Below are 26,472 nucleotides of genomic sequence, written 5' to 3'. Positions count from 1 at the left end.
TCCTGTAAACAAACTAAGCTCCCTCCCAACTCAGGGCCTTTGCACTTGCTGTTCTTGATGCCTGGCATGCTTCCCCGCCCATCTCCTCATAGCTAGCTCCTTCTTGTTATTTGGATCTCAGCTTAAATGCCATTTCCTCCATTGTCTGGAATTTCCTTGTTTATTTATGTGTTTATGTTTCTTGTCTGTCTCCCCAAAAGATGTCCACTCCCCAAGAGTTGGGTGTAAATCTGTTTTGTTCATAGCTTTATTATGAATGTGTCAACAGTGCTTGGCACAGCGAGTCCTCTGTCTGTTGTATAATACTAAGAAAAATAGCTTAATATTAGACTGAAATTTTTCTTTGGGGGGGGAAGAGGAACGAGACTTCACTTCAAAATGAAATGTTTAAAATAATGGCTAACATTTAGTCAGCCCTTTCTATGTACCAGGCACTGTTTTAAGGATTTTCCACATACTCATTTAACCCTTAAAAAGGAATCTCTAAGGAGGTGCTGGTATGATACTGGGCGTGGTCTTTCCTAGACACCTGTGTGGCTCATTCCCTTACCTCCTGAAGGAGGCCTTTGCCTTCACGTCACCTCCTCCAGGAGGCCTTCCCTGCCACCTCTTTAAAAGTGTACCTCTTGCACCTTCCGTTTCTCCCTTCCCTGCTTACTTTTCCTCCTAAGCACTTACTGACTTCTAACCTGCTGTATATTTTATTACGTAAACATTTCAGAGAGGCAGTGAGTCCACTGCTGAAAGCCTGAACTCTCAAGCCACAGGGGCCTGGGTTCAAATGCAAGTTCTGTGACTTGCTGGCTGTGTGACCTTGGGCAAGTTGCTTAACCTGTCTGTGCTGCAGTCTCCTCCTCTAGAAAGCGAGCAGAACAACAGGATGTACCTCACAGGGGCTCTTGAGAGGGCTAAATTCGTTAGTATTTTAAAGTACTTAGAGCAGTGCCTGGCACAGAGTAACTGCTAGATTGGGTGAGTGTTAAATAAGAATATTTATGGTATTTGTCCGTGTCCCTCACTAGAGGCCAGGCAGGGATTTTTCTCTGTTTTGCTCCATGTGGTGTCCCTACTGCCTGGAATGACACTGAGTAAATATTTGTGGAATTTCCATTTTAAAGATGAGAAAACTAGGATACACAGGTGTTTGTGTTTTTCTGTTGGTGCTCAGGCTCCACCCCAGACCAAGGAGATCAGAAACTCCAAGGGTGGGACCCAGGCATTTATATTATTTTTATTTAAAAATTTTTAATTGTGAAATATACATAAGATTACCATCTTAGCCTTTTTTTTTTTGTTAAGATTTAAAAAAATTTTTCCTTTTTCTCCCCAAAGCCCCCAGGTACCTAGTTGTGTATTTTCAGTTGTGGGTCCTTCTGGTTGTGGCATGTGGGACGCCGCCTCAGCGTGGCCTAATGAGCGGCGCCATGAAACCCTGGGCCACTCAAAGGGAGCAGATGAACTTAACTGCTCTGCCAGGGCCGGCCCCCACCTTAGCCATTTTTAAGTCTGCTGTTCAGTAGTGTTCGTTACATTCACATTGTCGTGCAACCAATCTCCTTGCACCTTGCAAAGCGGAGACTGCATCCCCATTCGACGCCTCCCCACCCGCTTCCCCCCTGTCTCCAGCACGGCTGTTTTGCCCAGTAGTGGAGATGCGATTTGAACCCATGAAGTATGCGGGTGAATGCAGGCAGGACAGCGCCAGCCTTGCAGCTTGGGGGCTGTGAGAAACGCGGGAGTGCGGGGCGGGACAGCCTCTGCCGCCCCGACTCCACCATCTGCCCCTCCCTGCAGCTTCGGCCACCTTCGAGGACTTCCAGATCCGCCCGCACGCCCTCACGGTGCACTCCTACCGGGCGCCCGCCTTCTGCGATCACTGCGGGGAGATGCTCTTTGGCCTGGTGCGCCAGGGCCTCAAGTGTGACGGTGAGAGGGAAGGGGCGGGGGGCGGGGCCACGAGGTAGGCGCGGGCAGGGGGCGTGGCCTTGGAGGCGGGGCTTGGAGAAAGGAAGGACCCAGAGGAAGGGCTTGGGGGAGGAGCTTGGGCGGAGGGCGGGGCCTGGGTGGGGCTCAGGGCCGGGAGGCGGAGCCTAGGGGGTGGGGCTTGGAGAGAGACGAACCAGAGGCAGAGCTTGGGGGAGGAGCTGGAGGCGTGGTCAGGGGGCGTGGCCTGGGTGGGGCGGGGCCTGGGTGGGGCTCAGCTTTGGGGGTGGAGCCTGGGAGGTGGAGCTCCGAGGGAGAAGTAAAGGGCGGAGCTTGGGGAGGTAAGAGCCCAGAGGCAGGGCTTGGGGGAGGAGTTGGAGGTGGGGCGGGAGGCGGGGCCTGGGTGGGGCTCAGGGCCGGGAGGCGGAGCATAGGGGGCGGGGCAGGGCTTGGAGGAGGAGCTAGAGGCGTGGCAGGGGCATGGCTTTGGTGGGGTGGGGCCTGGGTGGGGCTCAGCTCCGGAGGTGGAGCTCCGAGGGAGAGGTAAAGGGCGGAGCTTGGGGAAGAAAAAGCGGGATGCCCAGGGAAGAAGGCGGAGACTCTATTAGTGAGGGCTCAATCCCAGATATAGAGCCAGTCGGAGGTATACATATTAAGGGATTTTTGGAAGGCATTGGCTTACAGGATTGTAGAGGCTGGCCAGGCAGCTCTGAAGTCTGTCCGACCGCCCGTCAGGAAGGCGCAGGCTGGAACTCACAGGCGGGAGCTGAAGCTGCTCTCCACAGGCAGAATTTCTTCATCCGGGAAGTCTCAGCTCTGCTTTCTAAACCTTTCAGCTGATTGAAACAGGCCCACCCAGATTAACCAGGACAGTCTCCCTCTCTTAGAGTCACCTGACTGCGGACTTGAATCGCATCTACAAAATCCTTCTACAAGCAGCACCTACATGAGGGTTTCAATAACTGGGGATGCTGGCCTAGCCACATGGACACGTGAAGCTGACCGTCAGAGTCCACCCCTGTCACCTTAGCATGTCCATCTCCTGGGGCCGCCAGAACAAAACACTGCAGGCTGAGAGGCTTAAGCAACAGACACTTATTTCTCACAATTGCAGAGGCTGGAAAGGTTACGATTAAGGTTCCGACAGGGTTCGGTTCCTGGTGAGAACCCTCTTCCTGGTTTGCAGATGGCTGCCATCGCACAGTGTCCTCATGTGGTGTGTGGAGAGACAGCGGTTTCTGAAGGGTCTTCCTTTTATAAGGACCCCAGACACATCGGATCAGGGCCCCACCCTTATGGCCTCATTTAACTTTAATTACCTCTTATTGGTTTCTTTTAGATATTTCTTTTTTTATTTTAAAGATTGGCACCTGAGCTAACAATTGTTGCCAATCTGTTTTTTTTCCTTTTCCTCCCCAAATCCCCTCAGTACATAGTGATATATTTCAGTTGTGGGTCCTTCTAGTTGTGGCATGTGCGATGCCACCTCAGTGTGGTTTGATGAGCAGTGCCATGTCCGCGCCCAGGATTCGAACCAATGAAACACTGGGCCGCCTGCAGCGGAGCGTGTGAACTTAACCACGCGGCCACGGGGCCAGTCCCCTACGGTTCCCATCTTTGATGCTTCTGAGAATGTTGAGACCTCGCCCCGCCTGAAGATGAAGGCCACACCCCCGCCTTGGCTCTGCTCTGCACACAGCAGGTGAGGACTGTCCATTCTTCCATGAGGATCTGTACCTCCGCTGTTTGTTCAGTGTGCCCTGCAGTTAGAGGCATATTCTCGGATGTCTCAGTGTCTAAGGATCTCCAGCTTCGTGGCTATCGTGCTTCTAAGGAAATCCAGAGTCTTGGATACCCATGTTCCGGAGGACCTATCTCATCAACTAGGATTATTAGCATGCAGCCTTAAATCTACTTGTGGCATTATTTAAGGACTCTTGGGATAATAGCCATGGCAGGCCTGCAGAAAACTGATGCAGTGCATTCAAAGCTGCCATCAGTATGGCCATCATTCACACACCGTGTCCAGCTCCCGAGGTCTTGGCCTGTGTAACCTTGGTCATGGCACAACCCTGGTGTCATCAAATTCTAAAGGGCATTCTTCGCACGGACTTCACTGGCCCAGCATCACGGATGATGGAGTTTAACTCCCCCTTGATACTCCCACTGGGACTCATGGATGAGATTCTGAAATTCCATGAAGCATGTGAGTGATTAAAGGCCAGAACTGGGAAGTGGTTTCTGGATGCAAAGGCCATTTGCCGTGCTGAAGCTCTTCTCGCGGCGCCCGTGGGGGTCCTCAGACTTTGCCTCGGCAGCATTACACCCAGCATCCAAGCCAGCGCCTCTGATGAGGAAGTGCTGGGCCGGAAAGGCTGCCACAGGCGGGCGACCCGAAGGCTCCATGCAGCGTTCTGAACGCAGCTTCCGAACGCTGGAGGAACGTTCTTCACTCCAGAACAAAGAGCGATCCTGGAACCATTTGGAATCCCGGGAGAGGTACTGGAGCAAGGATTCAGGAAATCCAGTAGGAAAGGACAAGCTGAGCCTGATTCTTTCATGGACGAGGATTAAAAAAAGAAACAACGAAATTAACAGTCATACTGCCACCTGCTATAATAGCATCCTGAGCGGAACCCAAACCACGCTAGCCCTTCCCCAGAAGACCATGCATCCTTGGCTGCTCTTCCATCTTCTCCTTCGATATCCTGTAACTTAAATACCACGAAACAGAGTTAATTATTTATTAATATCCTTTATTAGGTGATAAGGGGATAGAAGAGGAAAGAAAACAAAAGTATTTGGTATACACACACATATTCATTACAAAAGAAGGAAGAAATTCTCCTAACTCATTTCTGCAACTGGTCACGTGGCTGTGGCTTCCTCCCTCGGCGGCCCAGTCCGTCTTCCCTTTGTCCTCAGCAAGCGCGTCGCCTGCTCCCCGTGCGTTGCCTGCTGGAGTCCTCTGGGCCCTTAGCAGTTCTGCCTGAATTGGTTTTTTTCGTAGTTTGACGTTAATCACACTCCTGAGGCGTCCTGAGGGATCTGCTGTCTCCCAGATCTCCAGAAAAGGAGGGGGGCGCGGGGCGGGTGGAGCTTTCGAGCCCGGGCGGGTGGAGGCTGTGTCTCTGACCGTCTGGCGCCCCCCGCAGGCTGCGGACTGAACTACCACAAACGCTGCGCCTTCAGCATCCCCAACAACTGCAGCGGGGCCCGCAAGCGGCGCCTGTCGTCCACGTCTCTGGCCAGTGGCCACTCGGTGCGCCTCGGCACCTCTGAGTCCCTGCCCTGCACGGCTGAGGAGCTGGTGAGGGGCTGGGGAGGGGGCAGGTTGGTGGCCGGGGGGTGGCGGGGCCCAGGACGAGCGACAAGGCACTGATGTTCCCCTTCCACTCTTGCTGACTGGTAGAACCGGAGCACCACCGAGCTCCTGCCTCGCCGCCCCCACTCATCGTCCTCCTCCTCCTCCGCCTCATCCTACACCGGCCGCCCCATCGAGCTGGACAAGATGCTGCTCTCCAAGGTCAAGGTGCCACACACCTTCCTCATCCACAGCTACACGCGGCCCACCGTGTGCCAGGCCTGCAAGAAACTTCTCAAGGGTCTCTTCCGCCAGGGCCTGCAGTGTAAAGGTCAGCGGGGGCCCCCACGGGTGGGGCGGGGGACAGAGAGGGTCAGAGCGCCCCCCACACATGCTCAGAGGCTGAGGATCCCAGCTGGGCCTGTGGAGGGACACAGAATCTCAGTATTCTGATCCTTAGCAGCACCGGGCCTCAGAAAGGGAGGGCCCTGAATCCTGGGGTTCTAGAACCATTGGAACTCTGGAATCCTAGAACCTCGGTCATTAGAACCTTGGAATCCTGGAACCTTAGAAATTTAGATTCATAAGACACTTGGCATGGAATTCTTTTTTTTTTTTAAGATTTTATTTTTCCTTTTTCTCCCAAAGCCCCCTGGTACATAGTTGTGTACTTTTAGTTGTAGGTCCTTCTAGTTGTGGCATGTGGGACGCCGCCTCAGCGTGGCTTGATGGGCAGTGCCTTGTCCATGCCCAGGATGTGAACTGGCGAAACCCTGGGCTGTCAAAGCAGAGCACACGAACTTAACCACTCGGCCATGGGGCCGGCCCCGGCACAGAATTCTAAGACTGTAGTACTTGAGAATTCTAGAATCATAGAACCTTAGAAATAGGATTCAAGAATTCTGGGTTGTAGGGGGCCGGCCTGGTGGCACAGTGGCTAAGTGTGCACGTTCCGCTTTGGCGGCCCGGGGTAAGCCAGTTTGGATCCCAGGTGTGGACATGGCACTGCTTGGCAAGCCATGCTGTGGGAGGCGTCCCACATATAAAGTAGAGGAAGATGGGCATGGATGTTAGCTCAGGGCCAGTCTTCCTCAGCAAAAAGAGGAGGATTGGCAGCAGATGTTAGCTCAGGGCTAATCTTCCTCAAAAAAAAAAAAAAGAATTCTGGGTTGTAGGATTCAGTGAAAAGAACCATAGAACTTTAGACTCTTAGAACTACAAATTATAGATTCTCAGAATATTAGAACTTTAGAACCATAGGATTTGAGAATAATAGAAGCCTAGAAGCATCAAATTCGAGTTTTAGAAGTCTAGAATCATATAAACTTGGAAGCATGGAATCTTAGAGTCCTAGAAATCTAGAACTCCAGAACTTTGAATGATCCAATTCTAGAATGTCGGAAGTCTAGATCCATAAGAACTTAGAGCCATCCAATTCTAGAATTCATTGGAACAAGCAGGTTCTAGAATCTTAGATGTCTAGAGCTAAGGAACCATAGAAACATTAAGTGTTAGAATCTTGGACATAGAGAATCCTAGAACCTTGGAATCATCAGCTTCTGGAGGTTGAGAAGTCACAGAATTCTAGAGTTTAGATATAGAAAACCCTAAAACCTGGGACATCAAGGAGTCTTAACAGCCTAGAATCATAGAACAGTACTCTCATGGGTGTGTAGAGTTCTAGAAACTTAGACATCAAACCTAGCATCTTAGAAATCTAGAATCACAGAGCCTTAGAAAAAAGGTTTTCATCAAATTCTAAAGTCTTTGATGGACAGCATCCTGGAAGCTTGGAATCATCCAACTCTAGAGCAGTGGTTCTCACCAGGGACAGTCTTGCCCACCCCCTCGCAGGGGATGTTGGGAGACATCGTGTTTGCCGTGTGAGGACGAGGCTACTGGCGTCTAGTGGGTGGAGGTCAGAGATGCTGCTAACCGTTCTGTGATGCACAGAACAGCTCTCCACGAGAAGGAATTATCCGGCCCAGAACGTTCATAGTGCCACAGGTTAAGAAAGCCTGTCCTCGAGTGTTCAAAGTCTGGAATCATAGAACGTTAGACCCCATTACATTCTAGAATTTTAGGGGTCTAGGGTAATGGATATTTACGCGGTTTGAACTTTAGTCCCTTAGAGTCCTAGGGTTTTAGAGCCACAGACACATCACCTGGCCCTACTGTTTAATCCAGCGTCTCCATAATTGGGGAAATGGGCTCAAGGCTCAAGGAGGGGACGACCAGGGAAGGGTCGGCTGGGTTCCCTGCCGCGAACAGCAAGAGCAGGCCCTTTGGAGCCTGGGAGTCCGGAGTCCAGATTCAGCCTTTGCAGGTGACTTCTCCCCCCGACACCTGTCTCCTTGTTCCCTGTCCCCCTGCCAGACTGCAAGTTTAACTGTCACAAACGCTGTGCCACCCGCGTCCCTAATGACTGCTTAGGGGAGGCGCTCATCAACGGAGGTAAGAGGCCGGGGGCCGAGCGGGAAGCGGGCGGGGGCAGGACCGGGGGAAGGCCCCTCTGATGTCCCTGTCGCTCCAGATGTGCCGATGGAGGAGGCCACTGATTTCAGTGAGGCTGACAAGAGCGCCCTCATGGATGAGCCCGACGACGCCGGTGTCATCCCAGGCTCCCACTCGGAGAGCGCCCTCCACGCCAGTGAAGAGGACGAGGGCGAGGGAGCCAAGGCACAGAGGTACCCGGGGCCCTCCCCGTCTCACAGCGGGTGGCCCCCTCGACTTGTACATTTCCCAGGCTCCCAAGGTAGACCTGCTTCAGCACCCACACTTTATTTCTGAACGGAACCTTTTTTCCTGATTTACATTTTTTTAAATTTTTCATCGAAGCCTATTTTAATTTATATTGTATTTCTGAGGATGCCACTGGAGTCAGTTTCGGGTGGGTCCTTTCAGAAACAGTCTGCATTGCAAAGCGACAGAGAGCGAGTGAGAACATGGACTCTGCAACCCTGTGTGGCCTTAGGCAGGAGATTAGCCTCTCTGGGCCTTGGCTTCCTCATCAGTAAAAGGAGAATTATGGGGTTAGTGTGAGGAGGAAATGGATGAATACAATTTAAGTACCTAAAACAGTGCCTGGTATGCAGTAAGTGTCAAATAGTGTTCGCTCTTATCACAGAGCACTAAATCTTAGAAAGGAAGGGAAAATGTCCATTTCTTTCACCCATTTTGGCCTCAGATTCACTTAGATGGCTTTAAACAAGTCCCTTCCCCTTTGGGTACCTCTGTCTTCCCGTCTGTAAGATGGGGACGGAAGGACATTCCCCAAGGACCCGACGGGCAATGGCTTTCTTCTGGCATGGAAGCTCTGAAAAAGAATACTAACTTTTACTTAATGCCGCATTTTAAATTATTAATATTAAATTAAATTAAGTGGAATTCCCATTTCTTCACCTCCACCAGCCTGTGAGCTCCAGGGCTGGAGGGCGAGGAGATTTGTCTGTTTTCCGAGTGCCCAGGATGGGGCCTGGCTTCAGACAGGGGTGTGGAAGGTCAGGTCCCCCTTCCTGGAGGGGCAGGAAGACAGCAGGGCGCTGGGGGCGCTGGGGGCTGACAGCCGGGACAGCCAGGCCTAGGTCCCAGCTCCGCCACTTAAACTGCTGGTCACGTTGCCATGTGCCTCAGTTTCCCCTGGGGTGCTGATGGCACCTGCCTCACGGAGATTGTGTGAATTCCCTTAGATCCTGCAGGTGAAGCTCTTGCTGAGTTATATGTAACTGCATAAGGTATTACATAAATGTGCATGTATTGAGGGGAGAGGCTCAAAAATATTTTAATAATGAGTGCCTGATTTATAAAAATAATCTTGGGCTGTGGAGCGCGTCCATGAAGCATTTGTTCTTGAACTCAATCCTTCGCATGAGAATCATTATCCCCATTTCTAGGTGAGAAGAGTGAGGCTCAGGGGCTTTGCCCAGTAATGAATAAGAGAGAGGAGCTGAGCCCGCACCCCAGAGGCCAGGACAGCATAAACATGCGGCCGATTCCACGGTGTCTCAGTGGATAGCCAGTGAGCGCCAACTGGGTTCTAGAATCCAGACACACGGCTGGGGACAAAACAGTAAACGTCTCTGCCCTCATGGAGCTGACATGCTAGTGGGCAGGCAGCTAATTAAACATGCATCCAGAGCGTAAGGTATCGATAATGGCTATCCAAGATAAAATAAAAATGAAGCAATGAGAGGGGACAGAGAATGGAAACGTGCTATTTTAGCCCGGGTCCTTCAAGCAGGCATCTCTGAGGAGGTGACATTTGAAGAGACCTGAAGGAGGGGAGGGCAGGAGCCGCATGGGAGATATTTGGGGAAGAGTGTCCCAAACAGAGGGACCACAGCACGTGCAAAGGCACTGAGGTGGCACTAAGCATATTCCGGGAACAGCAAGGAGCCGAGTGTGGCTGGAGCTGGGAGGGCGAGGGGAAAGGGTGGGAGACAAGGCCAGAGGGGGGATGGCTCTTCAGGTCACAGGGATCGTGGAGGGTTTCCACTGCTGCCACCCGAGCCGAGCAGCCTGGAACGTCAGATTCCCTTTCGCCCAGGTCTTTCCTGGGGGTGTTTAGTAACAGAATATGGGCTGTCAGAGGTGGACCTTGAGGGGCTTGGAGGAGGGAGGTGTTGGGAGAGGCAGCTGTTTCACACCTGAGGAAATCGAGTCTCAGAGAGGCAAAGGGAAGTCCCAAGGCCACCGAAGCCTAGTTTAGTGCAGGGATCAAGAAGTTCTTGGATCTGGAGTCAGGCAAGTCACTGCAATAATAGCATGCGCACAGAGGAGGGAAATGAGGCACAGAGAGGTTGAGTCACTCACCCAGTGTCACACAGCTGGCTCACATCGATGGGCTCGCTACTAATTAGCACTTATTGGAGGCCCCCTGTGTGCCAAGCTCTGTGCTAAGCTCCTAAGAAAGGTTTTCACTCCTCACAGCAACCCCTTTGGGTGGAGAAACTGAGGCACGAAGAGGTTAGGTCATTTGCCAGGCAGCCTGACTTCGGGAGCCAGCGTCTTAATCTGGTCCTCTCAAGAGTCCCCGTCCTCATTGTGGGGAATCTGGAAACCACAGGGGAAAAAAGTGTGGCCAGAAACCCCACTCCCCACTCCCGGCTGCCCAGAGATGCCTGCTGCGGCCGCAGAAACTATGGTTATTTTCTGCTTTTAACCTCTCGCCCCTTCTCTCCCCCGACCCTCAGCTCCCTGGGGTACATCCCCCTAATGAGGGTAGTGCAGTCGGTGAGACACACGACACGGAAATCCAGCACCACGCTGCGTGAGGGTTGGATGGTTCATTACAGCAACAAGGACACGCTGGTGAGGGGGCGGGGCCAGAGTTAGGGGCGGGCAGGACCGGCTGGAGGAGGGGGGGGGGTGGTGGTGGTGGTGGTGGTGGGGGTGTTTTGGTGGGCGGGGCCAGAACCTGGGGCCGGGCAGGACCAGCTGGAGAAGGCGGGGCTGGGCGGGGCCAGGGTGGGCGGGGCCACTCTGGAGGCGGAGCTAGAACTAGAGGGATGGGTTATAAGGGTGGGACGAGGCGAGGGGCAGGAGTTAGAGAAGAGGCGGGTTTAGGGCAGGGTCAAGGGAGGGGTGGGACCAGGAGGCGAGAAGCTGGAGTTAGGGGCGCGGCGAGAAGGGTTGGGGTTATAGAGGATGCGATCAGGTGGTGCTGGGCCGGGCTGGAAGCGTAAATAGAGTTAACAAGGAAGTGGGGTGTATGGGATGGGGCCATGTGGGGCGAAGTTGGAAAAAAGGTGGGGGAGGGCTTGTCGTGGTGGCACTGGGTCTGGGGAAGCAGGAGATAGGGGTGAGGCCGGGTTAGGGTCAGAGAAGGGCCAGGCTGGAGACTGACCTAAAGTTAGAGAGGGGGTTATGGGGTGCAGCAAGGTGGGACAGGGCCAGAGCTAAGGAGGGAGGGGCAGGGTTAATTTGAGAAGGGGACGAGGTGGGGGGTGGGGTTGTGCGGAGGTAGAGCTAGAATTAGAGGGGTGGGTTATAGGGATGGGAGGGGTGGGGTGGGGCGGGGCCAGGTGGGCGGGGCTAGCATTAGGGGCGGGGCTAGCTGGGGAAGGGCGGGGCCCAGGCAGCATGGTGGGCGGGCAGCCTCACGTCTCCGGAACCTCTCCCAACAGAGGAAGCGGCACTACTGGCGCCTGGACTGCAAGTGCATCACGCTCTTCCAGAACAACACGACCAACAGATACTACAAGGTGGCCCTCCCCGCAGCTCCCCCAGCTTTCCCCCTTTGCCCGCCGCCGCCTTCTCCACTCCTCTGCCAGTTCCTCCAGCCAAACGCCCGCCCGCCCATCACACTGTCTCCTCACCCACTGCAGGCCCACTCCCATCCGCAGGTGCCCCTACCTGGCCGCCCTGCCCGTGGGTTTGATCCCAACACCACCGCTTTCCAGCTGGGGCACCCGGGCAACTCACCACCCGTCTCTGTGCCAAAAGTCTCTCACCATTCAGAGAGAATCTGCAATTAGCTGAGGGCCTGGCATGTGTTCTCATGATTCCTTTATAATTACTGTATTGGGTTATTTATGTGCATCCATCACCCCTCCCATGTCAGCACGGTGTCCCCCTCCCCAGGGTTGTTGTAGCAGCCTTGTCCCAGGGTCCTTGCTTCTGCCCCCGCAGTCTTTGCCCACAGAGCAGCCAGAGGAGTTGATTAAAACCCTCGGAACCCTGCATGGCTCCCTCTGCCCTTAGAATAAAGCCAGGCGCCTGGCTGTTACCGGCTCCGGAGCATCCTCCTTGCACTCCCCGGGGCTGGCTCCTTCTCATCCTTCTGGTCTTGCTCCAACCACGCTAAAATGCGGTCCCCACCGCCACGCTTCTGTCTCCTGTTCTATTGGCTACATAAGTCTGTGCCTCTTTCATTCTTCTCTTCCTCCCTCCCACCCTCCCACCCTCCTACCCTCCTTTCTCTTTCAACCCTTTTCAAAGCACACTCTCCCTGCCCGTAGACCCTGCCCTTTCTCTCCTCCCCAGGTCCCCTCAGCCTCCTTCCTGGTCTCCTAGCTCAGTCCTGTCCTCTCCCATCCACCCTCCACACAGCCGGAGAGACCTGCCCCTCCCTTGCTCTAAACCCTTCCATGGCTCCCCAGGGCCCTGGAGACAAAGCCCAGGCTCCTCCCTGTGGTCCATGAGGTCCTGTGTGGCCTGGCCCTGGTCTTATGGCCTTCATGTATTCATCAAACATGGCACACCTGCTGGGTGCCAGGCACCATCCATGTGATGGGGATATGGCATGTTCCTTGAACATAAGCCTTTCCTACCTCAGGGCCTTTGCACATGCTGGTTGCTCCAGTTCTCCACCTGCTGGCTTCTTCTTACCTTTCTGGTCTCTGCTTCAGTGTAACTTCCACTGGGCGGCCTTTCCTGACCCATCCACACAAACTAGGTCCTTCCTCACTGACACTGGACTCTTCATGCTCTTCGAGGTGAGGGGAGCCCTATACTCTGCCTGGCATCCTCACCTGCGCTGGCTCTGTGTCCTGCCAGGAAATTCCACTGTCAGAAATCCTCTCTGTGGAGCCCTCCCAGAACTTCAGCCTCGTGCCGCCAGGCACCAACCCACACTGCTTTGAGATCGTCACTGCCAATGCCACCTACTTTGTGGGCGAGACACCTGGCGGAGTCCCAGGAGGACCCAGCGTGCAGGGGGCCGAGGCGGCCCGGGGCTGGGAGACGGCCATCCGCCAGGCCCTGATGCCCGTCATCCTCCAAGACGCACCGAGCGCCCCGGGCCACACACCCCACAGTAAGTCCCTGACCCCGGGTCCCTGAGAAGATGGATCTGGGAGGGCTTGGGCAGGGTCCTGGGGAGGGAAGAGTCAGGGGAGGGCAGGGAATGGCACAGTGGCGAATGTGGCTTCTAGACTCAGCAGACCTGGGTCCAAATCTCCTTTTGGCCCTGGACCTGGTGTGTGGCCTTGGGCATGTGACTTCCCCTTTCTGAGTCTTGTCCCAGGTGGTGACGACTCCCCCAAATTGTGAGTTCAGACTTTTTAATTTATGCATTTACTGAGTGCCTCCCCTGTGCCTGGCCTGTGCCAGACGGTGCTGGGGACACAGCTGTGACCAAGACAGCCCAGGAGCTGCCCTCACGGGGCTCACAGTCCAATGGGGGAGATGGAGCTGTCCTCAGACAGTGATGACCCAGAGTGAGCAGGGCTGGGACATGGGACCTGGAGGGCTAGGGGAGCCCAGAGGAGGTGCCTGACCCAGCCTGGGTATCCAGGAGGGCTTCTCGGAGGAGGCCACATCTGGGCTGAGACCTGGAAACTGAGGATCAGGGCAAGGTAGGGGGAGGCAAATGGGAAAGCAGGTCAGGCAGAGGCAAAGGGCGGTCAGAGGGGGCGGGCTCCCGATCTTCTTGAGCTTATAATCAATCCAGGGTGGGTGGCAGACGTGAATCAGATCATCCCGTCCGAATGACAATGTAACATAGACCCTGTGCCAGAGTAATGTGACCTGGCGGCCGGAATGACATTTGAGCTGAGCCTGAAGGATGAGGAGGGTTTAGCTAGGTTCAGACTGAGCGAAGGAGGGCCTTCCTGGCAGAGGGATCAGCGAGCGAGAGGCCCGGAGAGAGGAGGGAGCTTGCCGTACCCGAGGCCCAGCAATGAGGCCTGTGGGTCGGGAGTGCACAGCAGCGTGGTCGGGGTCGAAGTCAAAGAGGTTGAGGGGGGACCAGAGCCTGCGCAACAGGAGTCTTTGGACTTTCCTCTGAGCCTCAGTTTCCGCTTTTGTAAAATGGGATCAGCCTGCCTCCCTTGGCGCTGAGGTCATAAGGTGAAATGCTCCGTGAAATCGTTTGTGATGTCACTTCTTGACTCCCCTCAGCATACCTCATCTACTCTTCCCACTGCCCCATTGAGGGAAGTCCTTTCATTATCCCCATCCTCCAGATGAGGAAACTGAGGTTCACAGTGGACAAGTCAGGAGTGTGAAGTTGCACACTGGATCACTCGGGTGGACTTGAGCCCAGGTGGTCTGGCTCTGGGGGCTGCCTCTGGAACCCTGAGCCTGGGGTCCCCTCACCTCCGCCTCTCCCCTCTCCCCAGGACAAGCTTCTCTGAGCATCTCCGTGTCCAACAGTGAGATCCAAGAGAATGTGGTGAGACCCCCGCCCACACCCCATGGCCCCCAGGATGTCCTTGGCCTCCCACACAGCCTCCCAGCCCTCCCCGGTGCCCTCGACCCCCCATCTCCATTGGCACCCTCCCTGTCCCCACCCTGCAGGACATTGCCACTGTCTACCAGATCTTCCCAGATGAGGTGCTGGGCTCCGGGCAGTTTGGGGTGGTCTATGGCGGTAAGGATGCTTCAGAGTGAATCTGGAGGGGGTTCTGGGGGGTTCTGGGCTCTAGACCTTCTCTTCTGATTGGCTACATGCTCACCTCTTCTGATTGGTCACATGCTCACCTTACCTCTTCTGATTGGCCACATGCTCACCTCTTCTCTTCTGATTGGCCACATGCTCACCTTTTCTCTCCTGATTGGCCACATGCTCACCTCTTCTCTTCTGATTGGTCACATGCTCACCTCTCTCTTCTGATTGGCCACATGCTCACCTCCTAGATCCTGAGGGCAGATGGTTGCAGGCTCTCCTTTTCTCATTGGGAAAAACCAATGGACGTCCTCCCATTATGAATAGGGGGGTAAATTCTGCATTCTGGCCACAGAGCTAGACCCTAGATTCTGATTGGTTGTAAGTCTCGTTTCCCTTGATAGAGATGCCCCTCCTCAGAGCTCAGTCTTTCCCTTCCTTTATTCCACCTTCGTTCCCAGGGCCCCCTGCCCCTCACATTGCTCCTGGGGGACCTCACAGCCACTCTGACGGCCTTCCATCCGCCTTTGCCCGACTCTGGCTGCATCTCTGGCGGGGGGCCGGTTCCTCTTGCCGGGACTGGAAGGTGCTGCTCCCTCATCCTCCTCCTCCCCTGTCCCCTGCCCAGGAAAGCACCGGAAGACGGGCCGGGATGTCGCAGTGAAGGTCATCGACAAACTGCGTTTCCCCACCAAGCAGGAGAGCCAGCTCCGGAACGAAGTGGCCATTCTGCAGGTGACCCCGTGGTCTGCTGCCCAGCTCTGCCCCCACCAAGGAAGGGCCTTCCCTTCCCGCTTCCTTCATTCAGCGGCCAACTGACTCAGTCTGGGGTGGGGTCAGGGAGGGCTTCCTGGAGGAGGAAATTTGCCTGTTGAGTTGAAGGGGCGAGACGGTGTTCTGAGCAGAGCGCCCAGGTTGTGAGAAGGTCTGGAGGTGAGAGGGAGCATGAAGTCTGCTAGGAACTGGAAGGAGTTCCAGGTTACTAGGTGGTTTCTGTGTAAGGAGGTGGTGGGAGGTGAGTCCAGGCAGGGTTAGGGTTAACCCTGTGGGCTGTCTCTTGAGGGTACTGGGGAGCCATGGAAGGATTTTGAGCAAGGAAGGGACAGAGTCAGGTGTGTACTTTAGAAAGATCCCTTGGGCTGCCCCTGGAGGGTGGGTGGAAAGGGAGTGGGACCGGAGCCTGGGGCCCAGGGTGGAAGCTGGGTGGGAGAGATGGGGTTAGGCCTGTCTGGGGGAAGAAAGAGGACAGAGATTTAAAAGATACAGATGTACGAAGCTCCTGCCCATTTCTCCATGCTCCTCTTCCCTCCCTCCCGCCACCCTGGGCCTCCACCAGAATTTCATGTTAAGATCATTCGGGACACTTGGTGCTGCCGTGGGGTTGGCTCTGTCTGGGCCTGTGGGAAGCCCCTTCCCCTGCCCCAGGGCCACCCCCAGGGAGGACCTGCCGACCCTCCAGGGACGTTCCTTCTTGTTCGCCATCTGCCTGCTCCCACGGCTTGCGCTCTGGGGTCCCAAGTTCGTGGATGACCTGGGCCCTGACCGCCACTCCCCTCGCCCCACCCCAGAGTCTGCGGCACCCGGGCATCGTGAACCTGGAGTGCATGTTTGAGACGCCCGAGAAGGTGTTTGTGGTGATGGAGAAGCTGCACGGGGACATGCTGGAGATGATCCTGTCCAGCGAGAAGGGCCGGCTGCCCGAGCGCCTCACCAAGTTCCTGATCACCCAGGTGTGCCCGCCCCCCCGTGCCCTGCCCAGGCGTCCCCTCGGAGAGGCCCTGCGCGCCCACACGTCAGGCCGGCCCTGGGAGGGAGTCATAATGATAACAGAGTAATAAGAATACCGATAGAAAAAATAATAGCGTGATAATCATTTAAAACAATACTAGAGTAACAATAGGACAGATAATAGAGTAATAATAATAGAGTGATAACAGTAGAAAAGTAATAAGATAAGTAGAAAAATAATAGAGTCGTAATAATAATAGTCCTTATTATGAAATATGAAGTGATTCTTATTTTCTGTTTTTATTATTTTATATAATGAGTCAGGCTCCCTGGGCCTGACTTTATTCGTGTAGAAAAAGGGAAGGAGAGGGCGGCCTTTCCGGGGAGAGCCCATTCATTCGTTCATTAGACTGTTCAACAGGCAATCCCCGGGCCCCGTGCTGGGCAGTGCTGGGGACCCAGCCCTGGACAGCGATCGCCCAGAGTGGGCAGGGCCAGCACGGGGGATGCTCATAATGGCGATGATCGATAACGTGGTCACTGACCATTAGTGAGCGCTGACTGTGCACCCGCCACTGTTGTAACTCATTTAATCTTCATAGCAACCCACGTGGCAGCAGCTATTATCAGTCCCATTTTAGAGGTGAAAAAAGTGAGGCTCAGAGACTCCAAGTAACTTGCCTGGGGTCACACAGCTGGTGGGATCTGAACCCAGGATCTGAGCTTTTAACTGGTAATGTCAAACTAATTTGTGTTGTGATCAAGCAGACTTTCTGTGTTTGCTCCGTGTGTGTATGTATTTTAATTGGCTTTACATACATCATCTACAGCACTGTGTGTTGCTCTGTGTTGTACTCACTTCACTTTAATGGTACTTCTGAAAGACTATCCTATTTCAATACCTAGTTAGCAGAACTGCCTCTTTTTCTGAATTGTATCCCATCGTGGATATCGCCAAATTCCCCAATTGCTGAGCAGATGGGTTGCTTCACTTTTCTACTGTTACACACAACATCCTGTGGACATCCATCTACAAACATCCCTGGGCTCTGGTGGGAGAATTTCAATACAACACGTTCCAGCACATTCCTGAGTGAGTCCAGAGAAATGTGCTTTAAATTTTGTTTAAGACCATTGCCCAGCTGTTCTCTAAAATCCCTTTCAATCTTTGCTGTCACCAGCAGAGTTTGAGGGTGCCTACTTTCTCACTCCTTGCTCACACTGGATAAAATGATTGCCAATTTTATAGAGGGAGAAAAATGATACTTCATGTGTCTTCATTGGGCAGTTTAACAGTTATGGATGAGGTCGAGCATGTTTTCGTATGTTTCTTGGCCTGTGCTTTCTGTACCCTCTGCCCATTTTTCAATTGGATTATTCTTATTGAATTGTAAAAGCTCTTTGTATATGAGGGGCATTGGATCCTTGTCATTTGTGTTGTTTGATTCTTGTATCCCAGTATTTGTTTTCCTCTTCATTTCATTCATCATGGCTTTTAGTTGCCATAGAGAGTTTCACTTTTACGATGTTCAGTGTTGCCTTTCGTGGCTTTTGGGTTTCACAGCCTTCCTAGAAAGGCCTTCCCACCTGGCTGGTTCCTCACCTCGTTCTAGGACTTTGTCAGGCTGGCTTATGGGGTGAGGACAGAACCCCATTAAGTGGTTCTGGCTCATCCAGATTTCAGGTGGGGCCAGGGAACTGCCTGCCTCCAGCAACCGAGGTGGTTTCTCTTTCTTTCTGGGCTTCCATGCCTTCCTGCCTTTCTGCCTGCTTGCTTTCTCTCTCTCTGCAGATTTCTGCTCTCTGGCCCTTGCCTGCCCCGCCCCACGTCCTGTGCTAAGCCCTTTACCTTATGAACTTGTTTAGGCCTCACAGCCACCCCTTGAGGTAGGTGTTCGTATAACCCCCATCTTACAGATGAGCAAACTGAGGCGGAGGCAGGTTTCCGTGTTTTTTGTTTTTTTTTTTTAAAGATTTTATTTTTTTCCTTTTTCTCCCCAAAGCCCCCCGGTACATAGTTGTGTATTCTTCGTTGTGGGTTCTTCTAGTTGTGGCATGTGGGATGCTGCCTCAGCGTGGTCTGATGAGCAGTGCCATGTCCGCGCCCAGGATTCGAACCAACGAAACACTGGGCCGCCTGCAGCGGAGCGCGCGAACTTAACCACTCGGCCACGGGGCCAGCCCCTAGGTTTCCGTGTTTTGCCCAAGGTCACACGGCGAGGTAGCGGTCTGGCCAAGATTTGAACCTGGGTCTACCTGGCTTCCAATCTGAAGCTCTTTATGCCCACATTAACTTGGGGGTGGGGGCGGGGGGAGTCCACGAACAGGAAATCTGGAGAGGGCGTCCATGTAGCTCTTTAGTCCCAGTCTCCCTGTCTGTAGAATGTGGAGGGTGGACCTCAGCAGTGGCTTTTAGATAACATTTTCGTGCTCAGAAATCACGGCAGCGAAAACAACGAGAAGTACAAATATTTAAGTTCCAGGATACAGGTGACAACTTCACGCTTACAGCACTCTGTTCTTCCAGGGTATTTGGGGTTTTGTTGGGGTTGCACAGAAGCAGGGAGAATCGTGGTTCCCACAGATAAGTGGTTACAAGTGGTATCAGTTTTGTTTTTTAAATCAGCTCACCTTGTCATCCTAGACAAACAACAACAACAACAATAATAATAATAGCCCCCATACAGTGCTTGCTCTCTGCCCGGCACTGTTAAGCGCTTAATATGCCTCAGCTCATTTAAACCTCAGAGCAACCCCTGAGGATGGATACTGTTATTACCCCCATTTCACAGATGAGAAAACTGAGACCCAGAGAGGTAAAGTCACTTGCCCGAGACCACAAGCTAGTAAGTGGAGAGCCAGGTTTCCCACCGGGGTGGGCCGACTGTGGAATCCCGCCACCTCTTCAGAGGGCTCCATCTGCTAGATAACGCATGTCCTATTAGTCTTGCTTGTATTGTTTCTATTATGATGTTTTAGTGGATGAAAAAAATTTCTTTTTAAATTGTCACACAGTCATACCTCCTTCAAAGTCACTGCTTTATTAATAGCTCCTTTTAAAAACTTAATTAATTAATTGTTTTGTTGAGGACGGTTGACCCTGAGCTAACGTCTGTGCCGATGTCCCTCTATGTTAAGTGGGACACCACCACAGCGTGGCTTGTTGAGCGGCGTGTAGGTCCGTGCCCGGGATGTGGCATTTGAACCATGGCACACAAACTTAACCAGTATGCTGAGCCAGCCCCTAATGGCTCTTTATCAGGGGCTTACCATGTGCCAGAGGGTCTCAGGAGCTCTGTAAACTGACTGTTCCAGTTCAGCCTTTCTAGAATTATGTGTCCAGCTCTTATCTCAGGCGTAAATGGTTCTGGGGTTCTGAGAGTCTTCTTTGGTGCCCCAATGCCTCCCCTGGCCCCGGGGGGCATCTCTAGGGGTGCAGGGAGGGGCACAGAGGTGTTTGGGGCTAGCTGCTGAAGGTGGAGTCTGGGGCAGGCACGTTTCTGCCTTTCTTACCCCGTCTCACTCCATCTCCGCCCTCAGATCCTGGTGGCTTTGAGACACCTGCACTTCAAGAACATTGTCCACTGTGACTTGAAACCGGAAAACGTGTTGCTGGCATCAGCTGATCCGTTTCCTCAGGTCAGTAATGCCCCCTCCTGACCTTAGGAAGTCCAGTAGTAATCAAGATAATTAATCTGACACGGAGACCCAAGGAACATTGGCTTCAATAGGAAGAAGCTTGGGTCTCACTCCTGTAGAGTCCAGCATCAGCATTCTGGGGCTGAAAAGGCGGTTCCAGGGTGTTGGGGACCATAGCTCCTGCTGCCCTGTTGTTCTGGCCTCTCTATGGTGTCCCTGGTGTTCATGATGGCCCCCTACCCTGTGAAAGATAATAGGAGGGGGAAGGAGGAAAGAAAGAAGGTAGAGGAATTGGACACCCCCCTTTCCTTCCCTAAGGCAATACTGGGAAGTTGAGCATATCTTCTGCTCGCATCCTATTGGTCAGAACATGATCACATGATCATGGCTGGCTGCAAGGGAGGCTGGGAAATGTAGTCTATTCTGGGTGACCACATGGCCCATTCAATTCAGGATGTTTATTAAGGGGAGAAGCAGAGAACAAATACTGGGGGCCATCGGGTCATTTCTTCTCTGGGTCTGTTAGGAGAACAGGTTTGATGAGCCTGATTGGGTGGTGAGCACCCCCTTGGGGGCAGAGTCAGTTTGGCGGGGGTGATGACAAGAACAGCTCCAAAATACTGGGTTCCTGCTGTGTCTAAGGGCCTATAGTTACAGGTTCTCGTGGAGCCCTTCCACATCCCTGTGAACTTTTTGCTCTATAATCTGTGTCTTACGATCATTTAGTTCATTTCATTTCAAAAGCCAGGGGTTCATTTTAGTCAACTAAAAATTCTTGTGTGCCTACTAGGAGCCAAGCCTCATGTTAGGGTGTTAGGATCTGTGGTCAGCAAAGACATCCCCATTCCTATGCCCCGGGAACATCCATCTATGGCAGTGGTTATTAGCTGGGGATGGCTGTGGCCCCCAGGGGATGTTTGACAATGTTGGAGACATTTTTGGCTGTCACAACTGTCTGGGGGGACGGTAGGCATTGAGGGATGCTGCTAAACATCCTGTAATCCTACAGTGCCCAGGACGGCCCCATAACAAAGGGTTGTCTTGCCTTGAATGTCCATAGTGCCGAGCTTGTGAAACCCTCAAACCCACTCGTGATACCCACTACAAGTATGATAGGAACCGTAGCTATCATTTTACATTTTCTAGTAGCCTGCTTAAAAAAAAGTAGAAAGAAACTGGTGAGATTCACTTTAATAATATACTTCATCCCTGTATATCTGAATATTATCATTTCAACATGTAATCAACATAAAAATCATTAATGAAATATTCTTTCTTTTCATCCTGAGTCTTCAGAATCTGTTGTGTATTTTATACTCACGGCGCATCTCAACTCAGATGTTAAATTTTCCACAGAAAGCCTTGATTTGTGTTGAGATTTCACAAAATTAACAGTTGGAACAGGAGATTGACATACCCAAGTTGTTCCAAACACATTTAAAAGTTTTCCAATACTGAATCAAGCATCCGTTTTTACATGTAAATTAATTAAAATGAAATAAAATAAAAAATCGGTTCCTCTGATGCACTTGCCATATTTCAAATGCTCAGTAGCTATATGTGGCCACCGTATTGGACAGTGCAGATCATGAAAGAGCAAAGGTTGATCAAATTGGCACAAAAATGTAATTATATCTGTGGTGAGTTCTGTAACTTGGTTCTATGAGCTGACGTAACCACAAGATGTATAGCTCAGATGGAGGGTCAGAGAAACCCTCCCTGAAGAAAGAGTAGGAGTTAGTTTTTTGTGAGGGACAGTGTTCTAGACAGCAGGAACAGCCTGTGCAAAGGCCCTGTGGTGGGAAGATCTGTACTTTAGTTTTTTTTAACAGCTTTATTGAGATATAATTTACATACTATACAATTCGAGCATTTAAAGTATACAGTTTAGTGGCTTTTAGTGTATTCAGAGAGTTGTGCAGCCATCACCACAATCAGTTTTAGAACATTTTCATCAGCCCCAAAAGAAACTCCATACCCCTTAGCCATCATCCTCCAATCCCACCATCCCCCACTCCCCAACCACTAATCTACTTTCTGTCTGTGGATTTGCCTATTCTGGACATTTCATATAAGTGGAATATACAATAATCTAATAGGTGGTCCTTTGTGACAGGCTTCCTTCATTTAGTTGTTTTCAAGGTTCATTTCTGTTGTAGCGGGTGCCAGTACTTCATTTCTTCTTGTGGCTGAATTATGTATTCCATTGTCAGATCTGTAGAAAAGGGTGGATCTTAGAAGAGAAAAAGATCTGTAAGGTCTGTGGAAAAGGAAAGGGACCTTAGGACAGGGTGGTGTGGCTGTCACACTGAGATTTGGGTCAGGGGTTGGGGTGTGCTTGGTTTCGAGGGCAAAGCTTGGGGCTTCAAGGATTTTGGACTCTCTTCGGAGAGCAACAGCGAGCCCGAGAAGGGATCGGAGCGGGGACGGTGCTGCCTGTGGACTGCCAGGGCCCATAGACTCTAGGTCTTGCTGCCTCCAAATCCTGTCCTGAGCCTAGCCTGCCTCCCCCAACAAGGGGACGGGAGGCACACACCTGTCACTCTGTGCTGGATACCACGGTCAGCAGTTTACACACCTGGTCCCATTTAATCCCCAGAGAAGCCGGACAGGCAGCTGCTGTTAACATCTTCAGTACAGATGGACCACACTGGCGCGAGGAGAAGTTGGGTCCCTCCCCTGAGACGCCGAGGCTCGCTCTGTGCCAGACACGGCTCCTGACACTTTACGCGTATTTCCTCTTTCCATCCCTACAACCACCCTTCGAGATAGAGACCTGTAGGATCTCTGTGGTGCGAAAGAGGAAGCAGAGGCGCGAGGTGGTTAAGAGAAGGGTAGGGGCAGGTAGCATTTATTAAGTGCTCACGGCATACAGGGTATTTACGGTCCTGTGAGCTTTGAACGGGTTAACTCATGCAATCCTCATGACCACCCTTTGAGATAGGTGCTGTTTGAGCCTCCTCGTAGAGATGAGGAAACTGAGGCACAGACAGAGGAAGTCACTTGCCCAAGCGAGCAGAGGAGCCTGGATTGGAGCCAGCATTCGATTTTCTCTGGAATACCGTGCGGTGGGGTTGCAGGGATGCGGCCTCCACACGCACTGAGACCCCCCCCCCGCCCCCTTGCCTCGGGCAGGTGAAGCTGTGTGACTTCGGCTTCGCGCGCATCATCGGCGAGAAGTCGTTCCGGCGCTCGGTGGTGGGCACGCCGGCCTACCTGGCGCCCGAGGTGCTGCTCAACCAGGGCTACAACCGCTCGCTGGACATGTGGTCGGTGGGCGTGATCATGTACGTCAGCCTCAGCGGCACGTTCCCCTTCAACGAGGACGAGGACATCAACGACCAGATCCAGAACGCCGCCTTCATGTACCCTGCCTGCCCCTGGAGCTGCATCTCCGTGGGAGGTGCGCGGGGCTCCCAGGCTGTGGGCGAGGCGAGGGGCGGGGCTTCGGGCAGGGTGGGGGCGGGGCTTCGAGGGGTGGGGCCTAGCGATGGGCGTGGCCACGAGGAAGGTGGTCCTTTAAACAGTGATGCCTCTGGCCGACCTGGAACCTTGGGGCAGGGACTGAGGGGCATGGAAGGAACTAGGGCCTGAGGCTCAGGCCTAAACTGGGTTTTGCGGATTGGAGACAAAGTGCCCCAGAAACGCTAAGACAGACCCTTGGTTGGCACCATGGGGCCTGAGCATAGGGCCAGACCAGAAGAAGAACTGGATCTGAGGAAGTCAGAGTTGGGGGCCGGGAGAACGGCAGATCCTCTCAAGGCGTTGGCTGGCGCCTGGGGTCTTTGGGTTGTGACCCCAAAACGGTTAGCCCTGCAAAAGCAGGGGCGCCAGGGGGCAGAGTTGAGGAACAAGGGCTTGGCTAATGTGTCGGGTGCTGTGGTGGACCTGGAGCCAGGAGCTCGGGAAGACAGAGGGAGTATGGCAGGGACGTGGAGAAGACAGTCGCTTATTCATAACGGCTTATTCGACAGGTCCACGTGGAGTGCCCTCCGTGTGCTGGGCCTGACTGTCCTGGGTTCTGGGAATACTGGGCTGACCTGGAGAGAAGGGATCGTGTAGGGAGAAGGTTGTTGAGTGGTCTGTGAAGAGTGGGAGGGGCAAGGGCCCGAGAGGGGTGTGACCTCAAGGAGCCGGTTGGGAGAGGGGCGACATGGGGGTTACAGGAAACAGTGTTGGCGGTGGGTCTAAGAGGAGAGCACTGAGCCTGAGAATGTGGACTGACTTGTGTCCTGGCGTAATTCTGGGGGTCTCAGGGTCGTGTTTGGGGACCTGCTCAGACGTCCCTCAGTAAAAGGGCATCAAGTGTGTGAAAGTGAATTTGAGTGTGGACGGACGTGTGTGAGGGAGCCTGTGGGTGGCAGAGCAGAGCGCCTGTGTGGACAAGGGCTCCTTGTCCTTCAGGGTTTCTGATCCGGGAGAGAGCCTTGGACAGGTGCTGGCTTGTCTTGAATGCTTGACGCTTCTCATCCTCCCAGGCCTCCGTCTCTGGGCCTTCTGCAGGAGACCAGTGACTCACGACCATCCAATAACACTGTTTTGTTTTCATTTTCTTTTTCTGGACATGGCAAGTGACCTTTGGATTTCCATTGACAAGGATGATATAAAATTCCCTTTCCCATAAATTAATTTTCACCTTAAAAAATCAATTGAAAAAAAGTGAACTGATTTAAAACAAAACTGTATCGATTTTTGCCTACGTTACACATGGTTCAAATTTTTAAATAGACAAAAAGGTCTGCAGTGAAAATTCTCTCTCACTTTTGGTCTGCTATGCTTCCTAAAGGCAATGGCTGTTACGACTCTTACATGCATATATGCAAGCAAATATGTGGACGTATAGTCTCTTATTTTCTCTTTTTACACAGATGACAGCATATAATACACGATATTTTCCAACTTGCTTTGCCCACAGCACAGTAACCTTGGATAAGTGATTTGGCTTAAAGAAAAATACTCGGCGAGCCCTGGTGGCCTTGTGGTTAAGTTTGGCATGCTCTGCTTTGGTGGCCTGGGTTCTGTGCCTGGGTGCAGACCTACACCACTCGTCTGTCAGTGGCCATGCTGTGGTGGCAGCTCACATACAAAAAGAGGAAGATTGGCAACAGATGTTAGCTCAAAACGAATCTTCCTCAGCAAAAGAAAAAAAAAACACCCTAAGTGTAGAATAGTACAGGTGTACCTGTATATACCTGTGTATGACAAAATTTATGAAGGTGACATAGGAATGGCAAAACTGAGGTAGCAACTTGGTGAAGGGATGTAGGAGCTAGTATGTGTGCCATGACTGGGGGGGAGAAAGAGACAAATTTGTGATTTTATGAGGAAGTAGGTGGGTGAGTGAGTGGGGCAGGTGAAGCTTCAGAGCCACCTGGGCCAGCGCTGAAGGAAGGCGTGGACGGCAAGCAGGTAGGCTGGGGTGGCCTGTTGGAGGAGGGGCGGCCATCACCCCGCGGGTCTTCAGCTGTCTCTCTCCTTCCCGCGCAGCCATCGACCTCATCAACAACCTGCTGCAGGTGAAGATGCGCAAGCGCTACAGCGTGGACAAGTCTCTGAGCCACTCCTGGTTACAGGTGACGCGGGGGGCGGGACTGAGCGCGAAGGGGGCGGGGCTGACCCCGTGGGGTGAAACTAGATCTCTCATGGGCCACGTAGGCAGTGAAGGATGTCGCTACCGTTTCCTTGGATCCGAAACGTGGCTGAACCTCCCATTGGCTGGGTTGTAGAAGGGGGTGGGGCTAAATCTCTATTGGCTGCGCAGGTTGCGAAGGGTGGGACTTCACCTTCCTTGGTGCCCGGCCTCCCACTGGCAGGGCAGGTAACGTCGAGGTGCAGCTCCGGCCGCTCTTGGCTGCCCTCCGTGCCGCCCCCAAGCTAACCCGTGTTCTCCCGGGCCCAGGAGTACCAGACGTGGCTGGACCTCCGAGAGCTGGAGAGGAAGATGGGCGAACGGTACATCACGCACGAGAGCGACGACACGCGCTGGGAGCAGTTTGTGGCAGAGCACCCGCTGCCCGGACCAGGGCTGCCGGCCGATGGGGAGCTCGGTGGGGCCCTCCCGCCGCAGGACCACGAGATGCAGGGACTGGCCGAGCGCATCAGCGTCCTCTGAGGCCCCGTCTCCCGCCCTGACTGCCCCTTGATGCTGACTTCCCACCCTCGCCCTGGGGGAGCGGCCCTCCACACCATCCCAGCGATGAACTCTTCCAGGGGAAGCAGCTTCCCGCCCAGACTGGATGGGACGCGTTCCGAGAACAGAGCATGGGCAGAGGGTGTGTGTGTGTGTGGGGGGGCGAGTGGGGGGAGTTATTTCCAAAGTTAATTCCCCAACAATTAAAATGGACTCATCTCAGGCCCCATGGCCTCTGTCTCTGGCCACACTGCACCCTCGTATCATTAGGTGGGAGGATGGGACAGGTGGGGAAGAGGGGACTGAAGGGGGAGAGGTTTGGGGAGGACGACTAACTGGGGCGGAAAATATAAAGAGGGAGGACTGACTGCCAAGAGGGAAAACTGGAAGGGAAGGTATGGAGGTAGCAGCAGGAGACTG

The 26,472-nt window shown here is 53.1% G+C and overlaps 1 protein-coding gene across 1 annotated transcript in view; it reads left to right on the top strand.

Moving 5' to 3' along the window:
* The window catches only part of PRKD2 (protein kinase D2), a 31,048-nt gene extending 4,769 nt beyond the window's left edge, over positions 1-26,279 (top strand). The window contains exons 4-19 of the mRNA XM_070558046.1: positions 1,795-1,926; positions 5,079-5,233; positions 5,336-5,558; positions 7,604-7,681; positions 7,761-7,914; positions 10,420-10,537; positions 11,353-11,430; positions 12,725-12,983; positions 14,290-14,342; positions 14,468-14,540; positions 15,184-15,290; positions 16,124-16,285; positions 19,824-19,922; positions 23,058-23,325; positions 25,410-25,495; positions 25,822-26,279. Coding sequence (XP_070414147.1) covers positions 1,795-1,926; positions 5,079-5,233; positions 5,336-5,558; positions 7,604-7,681; positions 7,761-7,914; positions 10,420-10,537; positions 11,353-11,430; positions 12,725-12,983; positions 14,290-14,342; positions 14,468-14,540; positions 15,184-15,290; positions 16,124-16,285; positions 19,824-19,922; positions 23,058-23,325; positions 25,410-25,495; positions 25,822-26,034 — 2,258 coding nt within the window. The 3' untranslated portion in view covers positions 26,035-26,279. The remainder of the gene's footprint in view (positions 1-1,794; positions 1,927-5,078; positions 5,234-5,335; positions 5,559-7,603; positions 7,682-7,760; positions 7,915-10,419; positions 10,538-11,352; positions 11,431-12,724; positions 12,984-14,289; positions 14,343-14,467; positions 14,541-15,183; positions 15,291-16,123; positions 16,286-19,823; positions 19,923-23,057; positions 23,326-25,409; positions 25,496-25,821) is intronic.
* The last annotated feature ends 193 nt before the right edge of the window (positions 26,280-26,472 follow it).

This window comes from Equus przewalskii, chromosome 9 (genome assembly GCF_037783145.1).
Source record: "Equus przewalskii isolate Varuska chromosome 9, EquPr2, whole genome shotgun sequence".
NCBI classification, from domain to species: Eukaryota; Metazoa; Chordata; class Mammalia; order Perissodactyla; family Equidae; genus Equus; species Equus przewalskii.
The sequence above is the reverse complement of the archived record's forward strand: the minus strand, read 5'-3'. Positions and strand labels throughout refer to the sequence as shown.